Source organism: Phacochoerus africanus, chromosome 9, assembly GCF_016906955.1.
Source record: "Phacochoerus africanus isolate WHEZ1 chromosome 9, ROS_Pafr_v1, whole genome shotgun sequence".
In the NCBI taxonomy this organism is placed as follows: domain Eukaryota; kingdom Metazoa; phylum Chordata; class Mammalia; order Artiodactyla; family Suidae; genus Phacochoerus; species Phacochoerus africanus.
This window is the reverse complement of record NC_062552.1, coordinates 54,820,551-54,846,169: the sequence shown is the minus strand read 5'-3', so window position 1 is coordinate 54,846,169 and position 25,619 is coordinate 54,820,551. Positions and strand designations below refer to the sequence as shown.

General features: G+C 49.7%; 1 protein-coding gene across 3 annotated transcripts in view; it reads left to right on the top strand.

Moving 5' to 3' along the window:
• SLC41A3 (solute carrier family 41 member 3) overlaps positions 1-25,619 on the top strand; it is a 69,837-nt gene that overhangs the window by 12,285 nt on the left and 31,933 nt on the right. For 2 of the 3 annotated variants that reach the window (XM_047795588.1, XM_047795587.1), the window contains exon 3: positions 10,705-10,812. In XM_047795588.1, coding sequence (XP_047651544.1) covers positions 10,705-10,812 — 108 coding nt within the window. Of the gene's footprint in view, positions 1-8,027; positions 8,238-10,704; positions 10,813-25,619 lie in introns of those variants that run through there. The other variant, XM_047795589.1, reaches the window with a different exon arrangement.

The following is a 25,619-nucleotide window of genomic DNA, read 5'->3' as shown; positions in this document are numbered from 1 at the left end:
GAGAGACGATTTAAATCATTTATGTGGGGTCCTTCTGGGTCTCTGTTTTCCTTTGGCCGGTTGCCTTGTTTTATCTCTCACACCTGACTGGCCCAGGGGCCTCCCCAACACACCTGGACACCGTTTGGCAAAGATGGATTCCAGAGCAAAGATGATGGGAGGGTTTATCAGAACTGACCATGCCTGGCATTCCCTCCCGTTTGACCCCTAGGGGTCTTTCTGCACATGTGTAATTGGGGAGGTCTCCTTGACCCGGGAGTGATCGATGTGGTCGTCTTCTCTTTTCTGTCCAGCAGAGCTCAGCTCCCGCTATTAACTTTCTCCTTGACATGTCAGAGGGAAGCAAGGCCCAATTTACTTGGCCTGACGCGTCCCAGCTGTTCTCAGCCCAGAACCCCATCCACCTCCTACCTGGCCAGGACCCAGCGTCTTCCCAAATCCTGCCTCGTCAGCCTCTGCAGCTCAGCTTTGACCTAGAATCACATCGTGTCCCAAGTTAGAAGGGCAGGCCATGTTCTGGTTCCTCCTTACGCACAAGGAAACTTCCTGAGGAACCCCAGCTTCTCACTGGCCAGATTCAAGGTGCTTCCTATGTCAAAGCCAAATGCCCGCCGAGGGGACAGAATGGCCATGAGTGGCTTCGCCTGAGTCGCGGTCAAGGGGTGGGTCCCGTGCCCTGGGCCTCCGTCTCCCTTCTCACTGCCTGCAGAGGGTTTCCCGGGTCCTCCGGAGCCCTTCCCCAGGTGCCCCCGTCATCTCACTTCCTGCGAGTGTTCCTTTCATCACCTCCGTCAGACGAGACTCCCTGAGCATGGAGGTGTACTTTTTTTTTTTTTTTTTAAGTATTTTTTTTCTGGAGGAGTTCACGTGCCCCAGTGTTGGACAGGTCCACATGTGCATGGGGACGAGATGTCCTCCTTGCTTGTCCCCAGCGCTTGCTTCTCCACAGCAGCCATCAGGTCTCGTGTTGTCCTGACCACGGACGAGGTATCTGCACCCATACGTCTGTGACTTCACTCTCCCCGTTACCACGTGGTGGCACCTACGCTGTTGCGTGCTTTGCCTTTTTCACTTCACAGTTTATCTGAGACTCTTCTTTATAAATATGTTAAGAGCTGCCTCTTCTGAAGGGTTGTTGAGTATCCATCCCATAGGGCGGACACGCGGAGTTTGTTTCCGCGTTTCTCCTCTGATGCGCTCTTACGTCTCACTGGCTCAGGCTGCTGTGACAAAGCCCAGAGATGGGGGGGGTGGTTTAAGCAGTGGGCATCCATCACTCACAGTTCTGGAGGCTGGGCATCCAAGTGCGGGGGCCCTGCCCCTGCCGTGTCGGTGACCGTCTCTCCCTGCGTCCTCATGGGAGTGTCCCTGTGTCCCTGTGTCCTCAGCTAATTTTCCCAGCTGAGCCTGTTGAATCGGGCACCCACGTGACTTCTGTGAAGGTCCTGTCTCCAAATATACTTGCATCCTGGGGTACCGGGGACTAGGACATCAGTTTGGGGGTACAGATCAGCCCTTGACAACTTAATGTGGTATTGCTAACAGTGCCACGTCCTTTCCACAGCTGAGCAAATCACTAGGGTGAATTGTCCCAACATGAGGGGCTGGGTCTGAGGGCACAGCATTTGCGACTGTGGTGCACGGGGCTGCTAGGCGCACCTGCTACAGGGTTATTTTCTCCTCTGATCTTTGGCAGTTGGGAGGGTGGAGGATGACCATTCTTTCTGCTGGTGGCGGGGGCGGGGGGGGGGGGGGGGCGGGGGCGGCGGTGGCGAGCTGTCCTGGAGCGTGGGACTCACGCAGGCTCCCTGTGACCCACAGCTGTGGCCCAGTCAGCAGCTCCAGGCCCTGTGAGGCTGCAGCTGAGGGTCTGTGTGCTGTGGCCTCCATCCCGACTCCTGCATGGCGAGGGCAGGAGCTAGTCCTTCTCCTTGGGTGTGTCCACTGCGGGTCGGGCAGCTCTGCCCAGGTCAGAGCTGGAGAAGGGAGCCGTCTGTGGGTGAGGTGGTCACAGGAGCAGCACAGGGCTGCTGGATGCACCAAGTCCCTGGTTCGGCTCATCCTGGAGGGTTGTGATTCAGAGGCCAGGGTCACCGGGGCCACCTGCAATGTGCCCTGCAGTGGGACTTGGTTTCTTATTGGGAGTGAGAGGTTGGATGTGTTTGGATGCTCTGTTGATACCCTTTGCCCATATTTCCCTGGAGCAGTTGTACTGATACCTCAGGGCTCTTTGTCTGGGGAAGGTTGGCCCTTCAGTTGTGAGTGTGTTTCCCGTGCTTCCATTCATCTTTTAGCTTTGCTTGGTGGTTTGTGGCTGTGCATGTATTTTTTATGTAATTAGATTAACACACTTTGTTTTTGTTTTTGTTTTTGTTTTTGTCTTTTTGCTATTTATTGGGCCGCTCTCACGGCACATGGAGGTTCCCAGACTAGGGGTCGAATTGGAGCTGTAGCCACCGGCCTACGCCAGAGCCACAGCAACGCGGGATCCGAGCCGCGTCTGCAACCTACACCACAGCTCATGGCAACGCCAGATCCTTACCCCACTGAGCAAGGGCAGGGACCGAACCCACAACCTCATGGTTCCTAGTTGGATTCGTTGACCACTGCGCCACGACGGGAACTCCAACACACTTTGTTTTAAGGCCTATGTCCCTCTTAGCAATACGGGTGCTTTTACGCAGCTTCTCTGCTCCTGAGGCTGGCCCAGGGTGGCACCCAACGCAGGTCACAGCCACCTCTCTCGGAGGAGGAAGGTCCACTTTCGGGAGCCTGCTTTTTGCGTTGCGCATGGCGGGCCTGGAACCAGTGGCCTGCAGACATGTGCGGGTCTGCAGAGGGGTCAGAAGCCCTGGGTAAAGGGGTGGGAAGGTCACCCCTTAGCAAAGACGCGGCACAGCCTGGAAGGGCCAGACGGGCAAGTGGACAGCTGGGCTGAGGTGGCTCCGGGTGATACGGGGGTGGGGCTCTCATGTGGCCAGTGCCTCCTCTGCAGGGGTCGGGTGGGAGTGGGGTGGTGGGAGGAGGGGGCTGAGGGAGGAGCTCCTCCTGCTGCAGGGTTGTCGGGGCCACTGAGCATGTGTCCTTACAGCACAGGGGGCCCTGGAGGGCAGAGTAAGCCTGCAGGGGCCTTGGGCTGTGTGCTGTCACAGGGGCAGGGGTGGGGCCCTGGTTTCTCAGAGGGAACCAGAGCCCGCTGCCCCCCTCCCACCGCTGCTGTCCCCACCATAGGAAGGGCTCCTTATCCTCAGACACAGGGCAGGGGGTGCTCAGGCCTGCTACCCATGTCACAGTGGCACATGGACCTCACACCTCATTAACCCTGGAAGCCTTGACACCAGCCTAAAGCCAGTGGCGATTCATGTGGGCCCTTGACCAGAGGCCCTGTGGGTGCAGGAGTGCCTCCCCTGATGACCACGTCCCCAGCACCTGTGGCCATAGTGACGCCTGGAGGTGTCCCCTTGTAACCTCATAGGAGTTGGAGGAAGAACCACTGTGCCTCTCGGTTGAGGGCCAGCCTCTGGGGTCTTCCTGTGGAGTGAGGCGAGGGGTCCTGAGAAATGAGACAAGGGAGTCTCGGGAAATGAGGTGAGGAGGTCTTTCCACGGAGTGAGGTGAGGGGTCCTGGGAAGTGAAGCGGTCTTGGACGTGGTGCTATGGCCCTGGGACAGACAGACGTCAGGGAGTCCTGTGTGTGGCATGTCTGGGAGGTGGGTATTCCGAGGTCTTACCCTAAAGAGAGCTTCCGCCGGACACCCATGGCATGCACAGACCTCCCCAGTTGATCCCAGTGGGCTGCCTGGGAGCCACCATGTGTGGTGGGTCACCTCCTGAGTCCCTGTGGCATCCAGCAGGACTGAGGACGGGGTAGGGGCTGTGTGGGGGCTCAGTCCACCCTGTGTTAAGGCCACCCTGGTAGCTGTGCCTTCCAAGGCCCGACAGGCTGCCTGGCTCAGAGAACCCCCAGCCAGGGTCTGAGAGAGCCAGTTGGGTGCCCGCCATCACTGCTCTGGGGTGGGCTGCACAGGTGATTGGGGAGGTCTCTGGCAGCAGCTTAGAGCCACTGGTGGTCCAGGGGGCCTGGGGCCTCTTGAGGAGTTCTCTCTAGCAAAGGGGTCTCTGGGGGCCAATGGGGGCCTGCTGGCTTTAACGCAGCCTCTTGGAGGGGCCCATTTGGGAGGTGGGGGAGTTTTCCAGGTGCAGGTAAACAGGCACAGTCATCTTTGTCCATGAAGGCAGTTGCCTCCAAAATCGTAAAGGCACCTGCAGGCTGTGTCTCCACATGTCGGGTGTCTCCAGGAGTTTGAGTGATGGGGCAGCCTTGCCCTGCCAGGAGACACTGGCCTGTCCTCTTTGGGGGCTTCTTTGCGAGTATTTCAGAAACATCCCATGAGCCTGTGGAGGGGCTGCCATCAGTGTAGCGTCAGCCCTGGGCCCGGGATGGGGGTGGGCAGCAATGGCCCCACCTGCAGAGACCGTGGGATGTAGCAGGTGCAGCTGCCCTGGTCTGGAGGAGGGGGGCTGACCTTCCAAGGTGAAGGTCAACGTGCTGAGAGGCACTGGACAGACACGTGGCGACGTGTAGGCACCCATGTTCACTGGTCGCTGCCTGGGCAGTCAGTATCCTGGTGGTATTGGTGCTGGGGGTGGGTGCCAGGGCTGTATTCACCCCCTCCCTTCCAGTCAGGCTTTGTGTGCTGTTTCAGCCCTGAAGGGCTGTGTTGCCCTCTTGGGCCATATTAGCTATTTTGACCAGGCAGGGTTGGGGGCAAGGGGTCTGCCAGCTTGTAGGTCAGTTGGAAGCGAGAGTGCCAGATCCCAGACCAGCCCCAGGTGTGGCCAGATTACTGTCCTTCTGGCTTTGGGGCCAGGCCCACACTTGACCCTGGGGGTAGGTGGTGATGCCTGGAGAGGCTGACGCACAAGCTGGCCAGCAGTTAGGGCTCCATCCCAGTTGGCGGCCTCTGTGTCAGGAGCTGGTCAGCCAGCAGAAAGCAGTAGGTGTAGCTGCCCAGGCATCTGGTCAGACTTGGCCATCCTGTTCAAGATGCCATCTTGCTGTGATGGTCTCCTTTTGACAGGCCCCCACCCTTGCATCATGGGGGTGGCTGACTGCAACACTGGACAGAGGGCATCAGAGTTTATCAGCCCAGTGGGGACACTGCCTCCTACGAGGGCCCACAGGGCTCGTGCTCAGGAGAGCAGACCAGGGGGCAAAGTGCAGCCGGGCTACTCGAGGCCCTCCTGGTTTCACCAGATGTCGAGGCAGCTGATCCTGGTGATAATTGGGTTTTGCACAGCTCAGCCTGCAGGGGGCTGATGGGGTCCTCCCTGCTTCTGCAGTTCTGCATGCTCATCCCCACAGCATGTGTGCCCCAGGGCCAGCACTGTGCTGGACATGGTGGCAGGCACGGTGGCGGGCCTGCTTTTGGTATCACGGCCGAGCAGGGTGACAGAGGAAGGCAGTGGCAGGGGCCATGTGCAAATGAGAAAGCAGAGCCGGGTGGCCAGTTGAAGCACCTTGGAGGGTACCAGGGTCAGAACTGCAAAGAAATCTCAGGAGGCACTGAAGCCAGAAGAAAGGGGTCGCTTGTCTGGGGCCCGTCCAGCTGCGTGCCTGAGCACAGCATGGCCACGTCCAGAGCAGGCCAGTCCAGAGGGGCCCTCTCCTAAGTGAGTTAGCTCCCTTGGACCCATCCACTTCTGCCACAGTTTTCTTAGAAGTGTGCCCTTTCTCCTGGCCTCCTGCTGGTTTGGACTCTGGTCTGAGCAGAGACTATACTCGGGGCGGGTGCCCGCCCACAGGAGCAGGGAGCAGCTGCACGGAGCACGGTAGGCAGCCTGCGCCGGAGTCGGCGCTGATGCCCACGGGGCTGGGATGGGCACACACAGCTTCTCAGGAGCTTTGCTTTTTATTTCCAAATTGGGGGGGAGGTTGCTGTGCTTCTTGGCCATGGATGGAACTGAAATGCCTGCACGGGAAAGGGCACGAGGCGCTCAGGCTCCCGCGCAGCTGGACCATCATCCCTGCGGCCTGCTGTTTGGTGTGGCCTGTCCTCACCTTGGGTCTTAAACAGGGATCCCTTTTTGTGATTAGTCCTGTGCAGAAAGCTCTAAGCACGTCTGTCCCGCCCACTACCTTGGAGGGAGTCTGCCGATGTCAGGCCCCGCCGTGGAACTGGTTAGTGGTGCTGCCTGCGCTCCACAGATCTCGGCCCCATTCTCGAGAGGGCCTCACTCCAAGAGGCTTCTTGGAGGCTCAGAAAAGTGCTCAGTGTGGCCGGGCAGGCCTCACAGAGATGAGCAGGCACTGCAGTGGCCGCGGGCTGCAGAGGGCCTGGTGTAGGCTGAGCATGGCCTGTGTGGTGGCCAACAGGAAGGTCCTCCTGTGGCCAGCAGTACTTAACCATGTCCTGGAGAGAAGGAGGGCTCAAAGGGAGATGCTTTTCCCCAAATCAGGAGGGGCCTTGATTGCTCAGCCACAGAGTCTAAACATCCTCAGGTAATGAATGGACAGCGGTGCAGGACACTCGAGTGAGCAGGTGACTTGGAGACACAGCTTGAGATGCTGCATGATGAGTGTGTGGTGCTCGCAGGGGGCGATGGATTAGGAGGTGGCAGGGCCGTGTGGGCAGGTGGTGTCCAGCATGGGGAGGGGCAGATTGGATGGGGAGGAGGTCGGGGGGGTGGTCAGCGTGAGGTGAGGCCTAATCATCACTGAAGCAGGGGGCTGGGAGAGGGGCTCACTGGAAGTGATGGTGTAGGCGGATGCTTGTCCCTGCGCAGGAGAGGCTGGCTTTGGCCAGAGGCTGGGGGAGAGCCAGGGCGTTGCTGGGCTACCGGGAGGGCCCCTTCATGCTGCTCTGCGCTGACCACGCCTCACTTGTGCTCCTTACAGGCCCATCCTTGTCTGATCACGAACTGCAGCTGAGAACAGCCTGCTGAGTACAGTGGCCCCTGCTCGAAGGGCACATGGTCCAGGGCCGTCCGCATACAGGACAGGACAGCTCCCACTGGCCACCAAGGGGGCCTCGGCTGGGCCTGTCCTGGGTGTGGGTCCTGTGTTCTTCTGAGCATCAGTGTCTCAGGAGGTGGGAGTGGAAGCTGCCAGGTCCCCGAGACCTGGGCCAGACCTGGACGGACGGAGCAGGGTCTCCTGCGCTTACAGATGAGAGACTGACAGACCACGGCCCCACTAGGCGGTGGGGCTCCTTCTGTGCAGCTCCGGGAGGGCGACCTAAGGAAATGAATTGGGGGAAGTGAGAGGATAGATGCAGTGAGAAGCATGGGGGACCTGGGGGGAGTCAGAGAAGGGGGGATGGGCTGGGCAAAGTCACGGGATCTGGGTGCAGATGGCTGGACTCTGGGCTGAGGGGTGGACTGTCTGAAAGAGGGCAACCAGAGGTGCCCAAGACGTGGGATCGAGTGTCCACGCCTTGGCTTTAACTCCTACCGGCTGTGACCTACAATATTCAGCCTGCTCTTGGGCCTGGACCCTGTCCCTGACACAGTGGAAGCAAAGCGGACACACTCATTCCACATCAGGACCCTTCTCCTCAGGGTCAGGGTCATGTCAGGTTCCTTTTCCTCAGGGTCAGGGTTGAGCCGGTGCATCAGCCACCCGGACGCAGGTGCAGGGATGAGCCGTCCTCCGTGTGGCCTTGACCGTGTGGCCTCACGTGGCTCCATTTCTCTGGTCCCGCCTGAGCCATGTGGCCCAGACTGCTGGACACTGTCAAGGTCACTCCTAGGGACAGCGAGCCACCTCCAGGGAGGCTGGTGGGGGGCGGTCCTGGCAGACAGGCAGCCACTGTCTGCAGAGAACCTGATGTGGGGAGTGGACGCAGCTGGAGTGCGGCCAAGTCACATGGCCTTTGTTCCTCACTCCTTGCTCCGGTCTCAGCTGAGGGGCCGCTGGGAGCCCACACAGACCCAGGGCACTGGCAGCTGTGCCCGTGGGGGCTCCCGGTGGACGGAGGATGGCGCAGAGGGTGCCCCAGGCTTGGACGTCTGCCCCTAGGAATGTGGTCAGCGGCCTGGTCATGGTGGTCACCCAGTTGAACCTGGAGTTCCGCTTCCAGGGCCAAAAGCTACGCGGCTTCCGCTGTGAGCTAACCCGACGCCCCCGAGAGGTCTTCCCCGAGACCGTCCTCACCATCACGGGCCAGATCGTGGTGCCTGTTCTGCTGTCCGGCCTGGGCCTCCTGGGCGCCGGCCTGGTGATGAACACTGTCCAAGTGCGTATGGGGCGTCGGAGGGCAGCGCGGGGCCCGGGGGGGCCTGGAGACACGGGCAGATGGGCCTGGGGCGGGGGGGAGGGTCCTTCTGGGGCCTCAGCCTCTGAGGTGCGTGGATACCTCTGACGACCCTCCAAGATCAACCCCTGACCACCTTCCAGGGTCAGCCTGTTGGAGGCACAGCCGCCTGGGCCTCAAGCCCTTTCCGTTCAACACAGGCCGTTACGAGACCAGAGGGCTTTGAGCCCTGCTCTGCCGTGCCCGCTTCCTGAGGGTGACGGGCACCACCACCCCCAGTCCCAGAACCTTGGCAGGCTGTCTGTGGGAGGACGAGGTCCTGAGCCTGGATGGGGCCATTGGAGGGGCATTTGCTGGGAGACCAGGCGGCCTGTTGATGCCTTGGCTCCAGGGGCCTTGTTTGGCACCTCACGGCGCAGTGTCTGATTGTGAGAAGCTGGAGCTGGTAGGGGATGATGGGGGTGGGGGTGCAGTGTCTCCACGCTTGCATGTCGAGAACAAATGTTTTTATGAAACAAGCATTGCAGAGAGGCTAAGCCGACTTTGAAGGCCTCAATCTCGATCCCTTCCTGTCGGTCCATGCATGCATGCCCTTCTGGACCATTCTGGGGTTTACATGCACACGTGTGTCCCAGGGATGGGGGCACTGCCTGGGTTGAACTGAACTAGCCCAGCCCTCTGCCAGAGCCACAGGTCATCAGTTCCTCCTCGGTTCGTTCAGCGTATTTGACTGAACCCTGAGCAGAAACAGACCTTCCAGTCTTTCTGGCTGCCCACAGATGCAGGGGGACGGGGACAGTGGGCAGGATACTTGGCTGGAGATCAGAGTTGCCTTAGTGGCTTCCAGGATGCGGAGCAACAGCACACGCTCCCAGCAGAGAGCTCCGTGTGTGCAGGTCCACGTGCAGAGGGGGACAGGACTCACAGCTCAGTGGTGCTGGTGGGAGGCTGAGGAGCTGTGCCTTCTACCTGGGCTGGTGGGGAGGAGGAGGGTTCGCAGTAGGTGGAGCAAGTTGGGGGTCTCTGGGGCGGGAGGGGTCCTCTGCTGGGCGGGACGGCAGCACCTCCACGCTTGGTGACACAGTTCTTCTGGGCCCTTCGGAGAAGGAGTGGGTTTTGAACTTCACAGACTGAAGGAAAGCTGAAAGTACGCTGGTTGTGGCTCAGGTTAAGAACCTGACCTAGTGTCTGTGAGGGTTCAAGTTCGATTCCTGGCCTCACTCAGTGAGTTAAGGATCCTGCATTTCCATGAACTGCAGTGTGGGTCGGAGACATAACTCGATCCCAGCGTTGCGGTGTCTATGGTGTAGACTAGCAGCTGCAGCTCCGATTCTACTCCTAGTCTGGGAGCCTCCATTTGCCGCAGGTGCTACTGCAAAAAAGGAGGAAAAAAAAAAGGTAAAGGGAGAGGCCAAGGAGAGAGAACCGAGAGCTGAATCAGGGGAGCTTCCTAGACTGGCGGACAGGAAGGTCCATCACAGGGCCTGGCTGACCCCTTGCGTCCAGGTCCTGTAAGACATGTTATAGGGCTGCTCCGGAACCTCCGGGCCCCCAGAGTAACTGGCTCACCCAGCCTCTCACAGCTCCTCACGGGGATGGGACCAGACCCCACCAGCCTTTCAGCTCACAGAGCAGCAGGGTTTCCAGGACCAGTTTCTGGTGTAGGGGCTGCAGATACACCGAGGGTCAGGGAGGCCACAGGTGGGTGTTAAAAATTGATGGGGGGGCAGTCCAATTGCATGTTAAACAGGTAGGAACAGTTTCACTTTTTTTTTTTGGTAATTTTTTTCTGGCCGCCTCTGGGCCACGTGGGAATTCCTGGGCCAGGGATCCAACAGCTCTAACTAGAGCCATAGCAGTCATTACACGGGACCCTCAACCTGTGAGTTAATGTTTATCTTGTATTGGAGGATTGTTGATTTATAGTGTTGTGTTAAGAATGGTTTCAGTTCATGAAGAATTTTTTTTTTCCCTTTCTGTGTGATGGAGAGTTGGATGGAGACATGTTCCGTCAGTCTTGACAAACCTGGAGCTGCAGGTGATGCTCGGGCCTCAGCCCTGGAGGTCCCTGCCCCATCCTGGGCCGTCCCACCAGCTCTCCTGTGAGAAATCCCATGGAAATCTCCCAGCTTTGAGCTTGGGGACTCACCCTGTTGCTGCAGACACGTGCATCCTGGGCAGAGCCTGTTTTCAGGCAGCACTGGCGGGTGGGCTTCGGGGGCTGCCTGGCCCCCAGTTTCCTGGCTGCCAGAGAAGAAGGGGCTCCTGAGGCTCCTGTTCGCTCACCAGCACCAAGAAAGCTTAGTGATATGCTCTTAACTCTGCTCAGTTTAGAGCCACGTAATAAACTGCGTAGCCTACACATTCTCAGGAAGAGAGGACTTGTTGCAGCTTCTAGATGTCCCCGCGGGCGCTGGGCACTGGCCTTAACCAGCTTCTCTTCCTGCAGCGCTGGCCCGTGTTCTCGGAACTCAAGGACCTGCTGACCTTGGTGCCGCCCCTGGTGGGCCTGAAGGGCAACCTGGAGATGACGCTGGCCTCCCGGCTCTCCACGGCGGTGAGTGGCGAGGGGCCATGTGACCACCGCCCCGACTCGTGGGTGGGGGATGACTGCACACACGCTGGTGGGCATATTCTGCCCGATCGCTGCTCCCAGCCATCAGCCTGTTCTTCTGCGGCCAGGCTGGACCACCAACCAGGGCTGAGCCCGGCCCCATGTGCCTGGACATGAGGTTGCATTTGTCCCCCAGCCCTGACCTGGCTCACACATGACCCAGAAACAGAGGTGGGAACACAGGCCTGATGCAGGGTCTCAGAGGGGAGGGAGGTTTGTGACCTGAGTGACCTCTCTTGGGGGTGTTGGTCCTTGAATCCCTGACCCCGTGGTGCTCTCCTCTGGGCTCTGTAACTGTCCTGGCTCCCAGCTTTGCCACCCTCCTTGTGCTCCCAGCCTCTAGGGCATTTAAATCCTTTTCCTCCTATTACACGTGGCCTCTCGCTTTCTCTGTGCAAAGCCCGCTGTGCTCTGCTCCAGACATGCAGCTGGGGTGCGGAGGGTGAGGCCCGAGGCTAGGGAGGGAGGTAGCGGGCAGTCGGCTGAGAAGCAGCCCCCAAAGATGTCCACACCCTAATCTGTGGAGAATGTGACGTCCTTTATGTGGAGGAGGTCTCTGCACATATGATTATGGCCCTTGAGGTAGGAGGCAGGACTGCATTATCCAGCTGGGCCCAGTGTCATCACAGGGGCCCTTGCAAAGGGAGGCAGAAGGCGTTTGAGATGAAAGAGAGGGCAGGAGAGGGAAGCAGAGTCTGGGGAGAAGACACGAGGAAGGGTCCTGAGCCAGGAGGTATAGTTCTGCTGGGAACAGAGAAACAGACGCGCCCAGGGCCTCTGGAGGGAGCAGGGCCCTCGGAGCCACTCCTAGCCTCCAGGACTGCAGGAGGCCCCCTCTGTTTTGTTTCCATCCACTCGGTTTGTGATGATTTGCTACAGCATCTATGGGGAACCAGCGTGGTTAAAGATCTAGTGTTGCCGTGGTTGTGGTGTAGACCACAGCTGTAGCTCCAATTTGACCCCTGGCCCAGGAACTTCCATATACCACAGGTACTACAATTAAAAAGACAAAAGAAAGAAAGGAAGAATGTCTGGGTCCTCTACAAATAAAATGACAAAACTCTATAAAGGAAGGTAGAATTTAGAGGGAGATACAGAGTTCCTGGTTGGAAAAGTCAATGTCGTGAAGTTATCAGTTCACCTTGTTTTAGTTTATAAAATTAATGCAGTTAGGAGTTCCCACTATGGCTCAGTGATAACAAACCCAACTAGTATTCTTGAGGACATGGGTTCCATCCCTGGCCTCGCTCAGTGGGTTAAGGATCCAGCATTGCCATGGGCTGTGCTGTAGGTCGCAGATGCAGCTCGGATCCTGCATCACTATGGCTGTGACGTAGGCCTGCAACTGCAGCTGTGATTCAACCCCTAGCCTGGGAATCTCCATATGCCACAGGTATGGCCCTAAAAGGGCAAAAAATAAAATAAAATCAATGCAGTTAATATCAACATGCCAAAGAGATTTGCGGGGATATTTGACAATATTATTTTAAAATTTAGCTGGAGGATGGAGTTCCCGTCGTGGCGCAGTGGTTAACGAATCCGACTAGGAACCATGAGGTTGCGAGTTCGGTCCCTGCCCTTGCTCAGTGGGTTAACAATCCGGCGTTGCCGTGAGCTGTGGTGTAGGTTGCAGACGCGGCTCGGATCCCGAGTTGCTGTGGCTCTGGCGTAGGCCGGTGGCTACAGCTCCGATTCAACCCCTAGCCTGGAAACCTCCATATGCCACGGGAGCGGCCCAAGAAATAGCAACAACAACAATAACAACAACAAAAGACCAAAAAAAAATAATAATAATTAAAAAAAATAATAAAATAAAATAAAATTTAGCTGGAGGAATAAATAAGTCAGATTCACCAAGAAAATACCACTAGGAAAAAGAAAGACTAATGGTAAAATTTGATTTCCAGATTTTAAAACATAATATAAAGCTATAGGAATTAAAATATTTTGAAACGTCTCAATTGATTTATCATAAAACATTCAGAAATAAGCTCAGACTTTAGAAATATAATCTGTTGTGTAATACTGGCATCAGTGAAATGAGGATGGATTACTCCTAAATGATGCCGAGATAACTGACTCATTCTTGAGAAGCAATTTTTCTTTATGTCATACATATAATTTGTTTAATTTTTATTATAATTGATTTACAATGTTCTGTCAATTTCTGCTGTACAGTAAAGTGACCCATCATATATATACATATATATATATATGTATGTATACACACATACACGCACACACACACACACATTCTTTTTCTCACATTATCCTCCATCATATTCCATCACAAGTAACTGGATATAGTTCCCTGTGCTGTGCAGCGCAGCAGGATCTCATTGTTTATCCACTCCAAATGCAATAGTTTGCATCCACTAACCACAAACTCCCAGTCCATCCCACTCCCTTCCCCTCCCCTTTGGCAATCACAAGTTTGTTCTCCAAGTCCATGAGTTTGTTTCTTTTCTATAGATAGTTCATTTGTGCCATGTATTAGATTCCAGATAGAAGTGATATCATATGGTATTTGTCTTTCTCTTTCTGACTGACCTCACTTAGTATGAGAGTTTCTAGCTTCCTCCATGTTGCTGCAAACGGCATTATTTTGTTCTTTTTTATGGCTGGGTAGTATTCCATTGTCTATGTGTACCACATCTTCTTAATCCATTCATCTGGACATTTTAGGTTGTTTCCATGTCTTGGCTATTGTGAAGAGGGCTGCCATGAACATAGGGGTGCATGTATCTTTTTCAATTAAAGTTTTGTCTGGATATTTGCCCGGGAGTGGGATTGCTGGGTCATATGGTAGTTCTATATTTAGTTTTCAGAGGAACCTCCATAATATTTTCCATAGTGGTTGTACTAATTTACATTCCCACCAACAGTGTGAGAGGGTTCCCTTTTCTCCACACCCTCTCCAGCGTTTGCTATTTGTAGACTTACTAATGATGGCCATTCTGCTGGTGTGAAGTGGTACCTCATTGTAGTTTTGGTCTGCATTTCTCTAATAATTAGTGATGTTGAGCATTTTTTCATGTGCCTTTTGGCCATCTGTTATGTCCTCTTTGAATAAATGTTGAGGTCTTCTGCCTATTTTTCAATTGGGCTGTTGGCTTTTTTGCTGTTGAGTTGTATGAGTTGCTTGTACATTTTGGAGATTAAGCCCTTGTCAGTTGCATCATTTGAAACTTTTCTCCCATTCCATAGGTTGTCTCTCTCTCTCTCTCTTTTTTTTTTTTTTTTAATTGTTTCCTTTGCTGTGCAAAAGCTTGTCAGTTTGATTAGGTCCCATTGATTTACTTCTGCTTTTATTTCCATTGCTGTGGTAGACTGACCTGAGAAAACATTTGTACAGGTGATGTCGGAGAATGTTTTCCCTATGTTCTCTTCTAGGAGTTTGATGGTGTCTTTCTCATGTTTAAGTCTTTAAGCCATTTTGAGTTTATTTTGGTGCATGGTGTGAGGGTGTGTTCCATTGATGTACATGCAGCTGTCCAGTTTTCCCAGCACCACTTCCTGAAGACACTGTCTTTTTCCCATTTTATATTCTTGCCTCCTTTGTCATAGATTAATTAACCATAGGCGTCTGGGTTTATTTCTGGGTTCTCCATTCTGTTCCATTGGTCTGTATGTTTGTTTTGGTACCAGTACCACACTGTCTTGATGACTGTGGCTTTGTAATATTGCCTGACATCTGGGAGAGTTATGTCTCCTGCTTGGTTTTCGTTCCTCAGAATTGCTTTGGCAATCCTGGGTCTTTTGTGGTTCCATATAAATTTTTGGATTGTTTGTTCTAGTTCTGTGAAAAATGTTATGGGTAATTTGATAGGGATTGCATTGAATCTGCAAATTGCTTTGGGTAGTATGACCATTTTTATGATATTCTTTGAGTCCAGGAACATGGAATATCTTTCCATTTCTTTGAATACTCTTTAATTTCCTTGATTAATGTTTTATACTTCACAGCGTTTCAGTCTTTCACCTTGTTGTTCAGCTTTATTCTTAGGTATTCCATTTTTTGGAGTGCAATTTTAAAAGGTATTGTATTTTTATATTCCTTTTCTAATATTTCATTGTTAGTATACAGAAATGCGACTGATTTTTGAATGTTAATCTTGTATCCTGCTTCTTTGCTGAATTCATTGATCAGTTCAATAGTTTTTATGTGGCATCCTTAGGGTTTTCTATATATAGTATCATATCATCTGTGTAGAGTGACAATTTTACCTCTTCTCTTCTAATTTGGATACCTTTTATTTCTTTTGTTTGTCTGATGACTGTGACTAGGACTTCTAATACTGTGTTGAATAAAAGTCGTGAGAGTGGGCATCCTTGTCTTGTTCTAGATTTTAGCAGGAAGGCTTTCAGCTTTTCTCTGTTGAGTTATAATATTGTCTGTGGCTTTGTCATAAATGGTTTTTATTACATCAAGGTATGTTCTCTCTATACCCACTTTGGTAAGAGTTTATCATGAATAGATGCTGGATTTTGTCAAATGTTTTTTCTGCATCTATTGAGATGATCATGTGGTATTTGACTTTGCTTTTGTTAATGTGGTGTATGACTTTCATTGATTTGCGTATGTTGAACCAGCCTTGTGAATTTGGGTTAATCCCACTTGGTCATGGTGTATGATCTTTTTAATTTGTTGTTGGATTCGGTTGGCTAAAATTTGGTTGAGAATTTTTGTATCTATATTCATCAAAGATATTGCCCTATAGTTATCTTTTTTGGTAATATCTTTGGTTTTGGTATTAGGGTGATAGTGGCTTCAGAGAATATCTTTGGGGGTATTCCTTCTTCAAACTTTTGGAAAAGTTTAAGAAGGATGGTTATAAGTTCATCTTTTAATGATTGGTAGAATTTGCCTGTGAAGCCATCTGGTCCTGGACTTTTGTTTCTAGGGAGTGTTTTTATTATGCATTAAATTTCATTTCAAGTGATCAGTCTGTTCAGTTGATCTACTTCTTCTTGATTCAGTTTTGGCAGGCTGCATGTCTCTACAAAGTTGTCTGTTTCTTCTAGGTTATCGATTTATTGGCATATGATTGTTCATAGTGTTCTCTTATGGTATTTCTGCAGTATCCATTGAGATCTCTTTTTCATTTCTTATTTTGTTTATTCAAGTTCTTTCTCTCTTCTTCATGGTGAGTTTGGCCAGAGGTTTGTCATTTTTTTTTTACCCATTCAAAAATCAAGCTCTTGGGAGTTCCCGTCGTGGCTCAGTGGTTAACGAACCTGACTAGCATCCATGAGGATTCGGGTTTGATCCCTGGCCTCTCTCAGTGGGTTAAGGATCCAGCATTGCCATGAGCTGTGGTGTAGGTTGCAGACTCAATTCGGATCTTGTGTTGCCATGGCTCTGATGTAGGCCAGTGGCCACAGCTCCAATTTGACCCTTAGCCTGGGAACTTCCATATGCTGTGGGTGCGGCCCTAGAAAGACAAAAAACAAACAAACAAACAAACAAAAAACCAAGCTCTTAGTTTTATTGATTTTTCTTTATTGTTTTTGAATCTTTATTTTGTTTATTTCCTCTCAGATCTTTCTGAGGAAGGGCTGTATCTCTATGAATTTACCTCTAAGAACTGCTTTTGTGGCATCCCATAGATTTTGAATCGTGTATTTTCATGATCATTTGTCTCAGGGTATTTTTTAATTTCCCTTTTGATTTGCTCATTGACCCACTGGGGGTTTTTTGTTGTTGTTGTTGTTGTTGTTTTTTAGTAATATGTTGTTTAGTCTCCATGTAGTCAGTTTTTTCTTATTTCTTTTCCTGTAGTTAATTTCTAGTTTCATGCCATTGTGGGCAGAGAAGATACTTGAAATAAGTTCTCTACTCTTAAATTTGTTGAGGTTAGTTTTGTGCCCTAACACGTGGTCAGTCCCTGAGAATGTTCCATGTGCACTTTAAAAGAATGTATATTCTGATTTTTTAGATGTAATGTCCTGAAAATATCAAGTAAGTCTAACTTTTCTGTTTTGTCATTTAGGATCTCTGTTACCTTATTGATTTTCTGTCTAGAGGATTTGTCTATTTATGTGAGTGGGGGTTTAAGTCTCCTACGGTTATTGTATTCCTCTCAATTTCTCCTTTTTTGTCTGTTAGTATTTGTTGTATGTATCTGGGTACTCCTATATTAGGGGCATGTATATTGACGAGAGTGTAATATCCTCCTCTTGAATGGATTCTTCTGTCGTTAGATAGTATCCTTCTTTGTCTTTCTTCATGGCCTTCATTTTAAAGTCTATTTTGTCTGATACAAGTATTGCAACTTCTCCTTTCCTGTCTTTTCCATTCATGTGAAATATCTTTTTCCATCACCTCACTTTCAATTTGCATGTGTCTTTTGCCTTAAGGTGGGTCTTTTTTAGGTAGTATATTGTAGGCTCTTATTTTTTATCCAGTCTGCCACTCTGTGTCTTTTGATTGGAGCATTCAGTCCATTATTGATAAATGTGTATTAATTACCACTTTTAACCTTGTTTTCCAGTTGATTCTTTGTTTCTCCTTTGCTCCTTTCTTTGGTTGGTTGGATACTTTATTTTATGCTGTCCTCTTCTTTTTACTTTTTTGCGAATGTAACGTTTGGTTTTGATTTGTGGTTGCCCTGTTTTTCAAGTATGTTATCCCCTTCCTATATCTGCTTGCTTTAGCCCAATTGTCATACAGGCTCAAACACATTCTTAAATTAAAAATTTTTTAGGAGTTCCCATCGTGGCGCAGTGGTTAACGAATCCAACTGGGAGCCATGAGGTTTCGGGTTCGGTCCCTGCCCTTGCTCAGTGGGTTGACGATCCGGTGTTGCCGTGAGCTGTGGTGTGGGTTGCAGATGCGGCTCGGATCCCGCGCTGCTGTGGCTCTGGCGTAGGCTGGTGGCTACAGCTCTGATTGGACCCCTAGCCTGGGAACCTCCATATGCCGCGGGAACGGCCCAAGAAATAGCAACAACAACAACAACAATAATAACAACAACAAAAGACCAAAAAAAAAATTTTTTTTTAAAGTCTAGATTTTTCTTATTTTTCTTCCCCACATTTTATGATTTTGATGCCCTATTTTAGCATCTTCATGTTTATCCTTTTGCAGCAAATGGAAATTCCTATTTTTCCTTATTTTAAATGATATTCTTGCTGGGTAGAGTATGTTGCAGCTTAGATCTTGCATTGCTGTGGCTGCAGCACAGGCTGGCAGCTGCAGCTCTGATTTGACCCCTAGCCTGGGAACCTCCATATGCCAAAGTTTCGGCCCTGGGTTGGGGGGGGGGGAGAAAAGAAAAGAAAAAAGTGGTAAGGAACCTGACTAATATCCATGAGGATATGGGTTCAATCAGGGCCTCATTCAGTGGGTTAAGGATCCAGCTTTGCTGTGAGCTGCAATTTTTTCCCTTTTATTTCTTTTTGTCTTTTTTGTCTTTTCTAGGGCCACACCTGTGGCACATGGAGGTTCCCAGGCTAGGGGTCTAATAGGAGCTGCAGCCACTGGCCTACGCCACAGCCACAGCAACGTGGGATCCGAGCCTCGTCTGCAACCTACACCACCACAGCTCATGACAATGCCAGATCCCCAACCCACTGAGCAAGGCCAGGGATCGAACCCGCAACCTTGTGGTTCCCAGTCAGGGCCATTAACCACTGTGCCACGACGGGGAACTCCTAATTTTTCCCTTTTAAAACTGTCAATATATCTTGCCGTTCTCTTCTGGCCTGTAGTGTTTCCATAGAGAAATATGCTCGTAGCCTAATGCAGGTTCCCTTATTAACGCTTTGTTTTTCTCTTGCTGCCTTTAGAATCTTCTTGTCATCTCTAAGTTTTGCCATTTTTATTTTAATATGTCTTGGTGTGGGCCTGTTTGCGTTCAACTTGTTAGGGGCCCTCTGTTATTCCTTATCTTGATGTCTGTTTCCTTTAGATTTGGATATTTTTCAGCCATAATTTCTTCAAATGTATTTTCATTCCCCTTTTCTTTTTCTTCTTGTGGAACCCCTATGATGCATAGCTTGGCCCACTTTATATTAGTCCACATCGCTTTCATGTTTTTTCATTTGGTTTCTTGTCTGCTTCTTGATTGGGTGATTTCAATTATTCTATCTTCCCAGTCACTAATTCGTTCCTCTGCATTATTCATTCTGCTCTTCAGTGCCTTTAACTCAGCTCACGTCTCTGCAAATGAATTTTCTGATTTTTCTTGACTCCTCCTTATATTTCCTAGTTCCTTTCTAAAGTATTTTGCATTACTGTTCACATCTGCTCTTAATTCCTTCATACTCGCTCTTAATTCTCAGTATTTTCACTATCTCCTTTTCGATCTCAGTGTCTGCTTCATTGTTTGCTCCTTCAGGGGTATTCTTCTGTTCTTTTAACTGGGAATGGTTCCTGAGCGTCTTCATTTTGCTGATATTTTACCTATTCTGTGAGTTTAGGGAACACTGCTGTAGTCTCGGAGGGCTCTCTATATGCAAGTGTGCCCCTGGGTGTTGTGTGAGGGCTTGCTATTTATTTTTGGTGTGAGGGCTGCTTTTTTGGATGCTTGCTGTCTCGTTCCTCAGTGTGAGCAGACTGGTATCCCATTGATAGGGGGCTGCATGTGCTCCCAGGGAGATGGGGGCAGAGGGCAGCTCTAGTGGCCAGTGCCTGCTTACTGGACCCTTGATAGTTACAAGGACCTGCGGGAAGGTGGCATAGGCTGCTCCCATTTGCAGGGCCCTGGGAAGTGACAGTGACCCTCAGGCAGGTATAGGCGGCTCGTGGGGCATTTGGCAGTGGCTGTGATAGGGCCTGAGCATTCCCAGGGGAGTGAGAGGAACAGCAGGTGGGGCTTGGTTGCAGTGCCCTCCCCTTTGCTGACCTCCGAAGTGACTGGGGCCGTAGGTGGAGTCTGTTCAGATGCCCATTGTTGGCGGGTTACACTCACCTCTGGAGTCCTGAGATGACTGAGTTTGTCCCCGCCACCTGTAGACAGCACAAGTGGTGCCTTGTTGCACTTAGCCCTGCCCTCTGAGAGTCTGCGTGTGGGCAGAGAAAGAGATTCCTATGGTGGTCCACCCCTCCACCTTGTGTTCTCCCCAGCAGTGGCACCTTGCTTCTCCTGCAGGCCCAGACCTCCTCCCTCAGCTGTGGCGCTCTACTCCCCAGCCTGTGGTGCACCGCGTCCTAGCCCCTCAGGTTGTCTCCACACAGCCAACCCTTGTCCCTCCCCAGAACTGATCTCCTGAGCCTGAGACCCAGCGCCCAGCCCCTGCCTGAGCATCTCAGGCTGTGATGTCCGTCGAGGTGGTCCAGGTGGTCCGTGTGGCTCTCTCTCTGCTTTGCCCGCCTCAGTCCAACCACTGTGCTTTTCTCTGTGGTTTTGAGGTCCCTCTGTCTCAGCTGATCTCCCCATCATTTTGGTGGCTTTCCAGGGCGTGGGTTCCTTTCCTCTTTCTCAGCTCCCTCTTAGGAGTGCTGGTCCCATCCTGATTCCTTCTCTCTCTCTCTCTCTTTCTCTCTCTTTTTTGGTTCTATCCAGTTTTATGGAGGGTTTCTTGCCCTTTTTGGAGTTTTAAGGTCTTTTGTCAGTGTTCAGTAGCCTTTTGTCTCATGTGGAGGGAGACAAAAGGATTCTGTGAGAACCGTTCTACATGGAGATAGTTGTTTTGATGTGTTTGTGGGAGAAGGTGAGCACCACGTCTTAGTCCTCCACCATCTTGATCATGTCTCCTATAATTTGAATAGCTTGAACAATTTAAAGTAAAGCCTGATGTCAGAAAGACAAATCAGTGTTTAGAAATGCTTTTTCAGTAGCAGAACAAATGCCGAGCCTATAAAGGAAAGAAGATGGCCTTGTCTCGTTGAAGTTGGAAGCTCTGTAACCAGTTTACGGAGGCTGGGGCTGCTGTAAGAAAGCACTGCAAACCAATTGGCTTAAACGGCAGCAGGGTGTGGTCTGTGGCCTTGCCTGTCAGTCAGAGATCAAGGTGTGGGCCCCAGGCCTCCCCCCAGCCCCCGCTGTTCCTGGCCTGCAGATGCATCGCTGACCTGTCTCTACTGTCACATGGCTCTCTGCCAGTGTGCACCTCTGTGTCCATATGTCCCCTGGTTGCATCGGATTAGTGCCCAGCACACTCCAATGTGGCCTCATGTAACCGATTACATCTCAAACCACCTTATTTCCAATTAAAGTCACTTACTAAGGTCTTGGTGTTAGGACTTCTAATTCTGTTGGGGGCCACAACTCCGCCCACAACCATTTCCTTGTACAAATTAACAGGGGAATGAATGACATAGGAAAAGTTATATAAAGTTGGCAGGGCTTTTGAATACTTTTTGCCAAGTATCTGAGCAGCTCTTTCCTATCAGGATGAAGACATCCCTTCCATAGCAGCATGAACAAAGGATGTGAATCAGAAACTCATGTTTCGGAGTTCCCGTCGTGGCTCAGTGGTTAACGAACCTGACTAGTAACCATGAGGTTGCGGGTTTGATCTCTGGCCTCACTCAGTGGGTTGGGGATCCAGCGTTGCCGTGAGCTGTGGTGTAGGTCACAGACATGGCTTGGATCCCACATTGCTGTGACTGTGATGTAGGCCAGTGGCTACAGCTCCAATTGGACCCCTAGCCTGGGAACCTCCATATGCTGCGAGTATGGCCCTAGAAAAGACAAAAAGACAAAAACAAAAACAAAAAACTCATGTTTGCAAATAAATGAGAATGTGAATCAATGTAGAAAACATACCAGCCACACTGTTCATCAGCTGATTCATTTTCTTTCTTTTCTTTTCTTTCTTTCTTTCTTTTTTTTTTTTTTTGTCTTTGGACTAGGAACCTCATGGTTCCTAGTTGGATTCGTTAGCCACTGAGCCACGATGGGAACTCCTGGATATTCACTTTCTGATGTAGTTTTACTGCATATCTCGTGTCCACGGCTGGAAAGGGGTGGACGTGAGGATTCTCGGCACTTGTGTTGCATGTGTGATTCGGTCCACTCCTCCAGAAGGGTAGTGTGTGAAACTGTCAATGTGTGTAAACCCTGCACCCCAGACATTCTGTTTCTGATGTACCCAGAGCTGTCAGCACAGCAGTAGTCCCCCACAGTGTTTTTTCTCCTCTTTATTTTGAATTAATTGTAGATGAACAGAAGCTTGCAGAAACAGTACAGGGGGGACCTTTGCAGTTTGCTCAGAGTTCACATCTTAACTGCAACTGCAGCACGTCACTGAAACCAGGAACCTGACAGGGGCATAGCTTGTCACCATCACCACAGTGCAGACGTGGACTGTCCTCGGCCAGTACAGATGAAGCTATCGTGAACATTTACGTACATGTATCTGTATAGAGAGTTTTCGTTTCTCTGGGATGTCAGGGAATGAGATGGTGGTAGTGGTTAGTGTTTAAAGAAACTGCCAGAACATTTTGTACATTCTCACCCGCAGTTTTTGAGATGTGTAATTTTTCTGCATCCTCGCCAATGTTTAGCGTTGCCGGAGTTCCCTTGTGGTGCAGCAGTTTAAAGATCCTGTGTTGTCACTACTGCGGCTCGGGTTGCTGCCAAGGCGCAAGTCTTATCCACGGCCAGGTTACTTCTGTGTGCCATGGGCATGATGAGAAAGAAAAAATTTAGTATTGCCTAGTTTTTATTTTAGCTGTTTTAATAGATATGTCCTGATAAGCTCATCTTGGTCTTCATTTGCGTTTCCCTAATGACTGATAGTGGTTGACACTTCTTCATGTGCATGCTTGCCATTCACATATCTTTTTCAGTGACGTGTCTGCTCGTAGCTTTTCCCATTTTCTAAGTACATTACTGCTTTTACTCTTGAGTTTTAAGAGTTCTTTTTCATTTTTTAAATTTTTTGTATGTAGTTGATTTACAATGCTGTGATCATTTCTGCTCTACAGTTACACATGTACACACATCTTTCAGATTCTTTTCCCACAGAGATGATCACAGAATATTGGGTAGAGTTCCCTGTGCTTCACAGCAGGTCTCCCTTAGCCAGTCATTCCATATGCCTCAGGGTTCATATTGCCAGTCCCAAACCCCAGTCTGTCCCTCCCTCCTGTCCCCTCTGGTAACCATGGGTCTGTTTTCTGTGAATCTGTGAATCTGTTTCTGTTCTGTAAATAAGGTCATTTGTATCCTTTTGTCAGCTTCCATGTGTAAGTGATAGCATGTTTCTATACAGTGAGTCTTCTGTCAGATATATGGTTTGCAAAAATATTCTCCCATTCTGTGGCTTGACTAGTCACCCCCTTTCTTTTAAGATATTTTATCTGTTTAAAATAGATTTAAGTAGATATCTAAAGGTCTTTAAGATATTATAAGGTTTTTTAAGGTCTTTTAAGATATTTTAAAGGAAATTTTATTTTATCTATTTTTATTTTAACGCCTGCACTTGCAGAATATGGAACTTTCTGGGCTGGGGATCCAATCCGAGCTGCAGCTGTGACCTACACCACAGCTTTGGCAATACTGGATCATTAACTCACTGTGCACAGCAGGAACTCTGATGTCTGTCTTTTTGTAATGGGCTTGTTTCACTGAGCATCACATCCTCAAGGCTCATCCATGTTGTGATGTCGTGGCAGGTGTCAGGATTTACTTCCTTTTTTTTTTTGGCTTTGCCCATGGAATGTGGAAGTTCCCCAGCCAAGGACCAAACCTGTGCCACAGCAGTGACCTGAGCCACTGCAGTGACAACACTGGATCCTCAACCCACTGCACCACAAGGGAACTCCTTTTCTCCCTTGTTTTTATTAATGTGGAAATATTCCATCATCCAGATAAACATAATTGTTTATCCGTTCATCTATCCATGGACATTTGGTCGCATCCACCTTTTGGTATTGCTCCTGTGGGAAGATGGGTGTTTAAATAGCTCTTTGAGGCCTTACTTTCTTTTGAGGGTACAACCAGAAGGGAAATTGCCAGATCATATGGCAATTCTGTTTTTAATTTTTTGAGGAACTTCCATACTGTTTTCCACTGGAGCTGTTTAGAAGGGAACAACCAGAAGGGAGATTGCCAGATCATATGATAATTGATCTGGAGCTTTTAAATTCCCATCAACAATTACAAGTGTTCCAACTTGGAGTTCCCGTCGTGGCACAGTGGTTAACGAATCCGACTAGGAACCATGAGGTTGCGGGTTCGGTCCCTGCCCTTGCTCAGTGGGTTAACCGATCCAGCATTGCTGTGAGCTGTGGTGTAGGTTGCAGACGCAGCTCGGATCCTGCGTTGCTGTGGCTCTGGCGTAGGCCGGTGGCTACAGCTCCGATTTGACCCCTAGCCTGGGAACCTCCATATGCTGCAGGAGGGGCCCAAGAAATAGCAAAAAGACAAAAAACAAACAAACAAACAAGTGTTCCAATTTATCCACATCCTCCAGCACTTGTTATTTTTTATTGCTTTTGAAAATAGCAGACATCTTAATAGATGTGAGGTGGTATTTCACTGTAATATTGATTTTTATTTCCCTAATAATTTGTAATGTTGAACATCATTTGATGTGCGTTTTGCCATTTTAAAATTTTCTTGAAGAAATGTCTATACAAGTCTTTTGCACATTTTTTGTTTTTATTTGTTTTTATAGTGAGTTTTATTTTTTCCATCATAGCTGGTTTAGAGTGTTCAGTCAATTTTCTACTATACAGCAAGGTGACCCAGTTACACATACATGTATACATTCTTTTTTTCTCCCATTATGCTCCATCATAGTGACTAGATATAGTTCCCAGTGCTACACAGCAGGATCTCATTGCTTATCCTTTCCAAAGGCAATAGTTTGCATCTGTTAACCCCAAATTTCCTATCCATTCTTCCCCTCCCCCTCCCCCTTAGCAACCACAAGTCTGTTCTCCATGTCCATGATTTTCTTTTCTGTGGAAAGTTTTGTTTGTGTGTATATTAGATTCCAGATATAAGTGATATCATATGGTATTTGTCTTTCTCTTTCTGACTTAGTTCACTTAGTATGAAAGTCTCTAGTTCCATCCACATTACTGTGTGGCATTATTTTGTTTGTTTTGTTTTATTTATCTTTTACCTCTCCTAGGGCCGTACCTGTGGCATATGGAGGTTCCCAGGCTAGGGGTCTAATCAGAGCTGTAGCTGCCCATCTATGCCACAGCTACAGCAATGCCAGATCCGAGATGCATCTGCAACCTATACCACAGCTCATGGCAATGCCAGGTCCTTAACCCACTAAGCAAGGCCAGGGATCAAACCTGCAACCTCATGGTTCCTAGTCGGACTCGCTTCCGCTGTGCCACAATGGGAACTCCTATTTTGTTCTTTTTTTATGGCTGAGTAGTATTTCATTGTGTTTGTATACTACATCTTCTTACTCCAATCATCTGTCTATGGACATTTAGGTTGTTTCCATGTCTTGGCTATTGTGAACAGTGCTGCAATGAACATGTGGGTACATGTGTCTTTTTCAAGAAAAGTTTTGTCCGGATATATGCCCAAGAGTGGGATTGCTGGGTCATATGGTAGTTCTATATTTAAGTTTTCTAAGGTACCTCCATACTGTTTTCCAAAGTGGCTGTACCATTTTACATTCCCACCAACAGTGCAAGAGAATTCTTAATGGGGTTATTTGTTGGTTGTTGGGCTGTAGGAATTCTTTATATACTCTAGAACTCAATGTTTATCAGATTATGATTTGCCAGTATTTTCTCCTTTTCTGTTGGTTTTTTCACTCTGATTGTGTCATTTGATGCACAAAATTTTTAATTTTAATGTAGTCCACCTTATCTATTTTTGTTA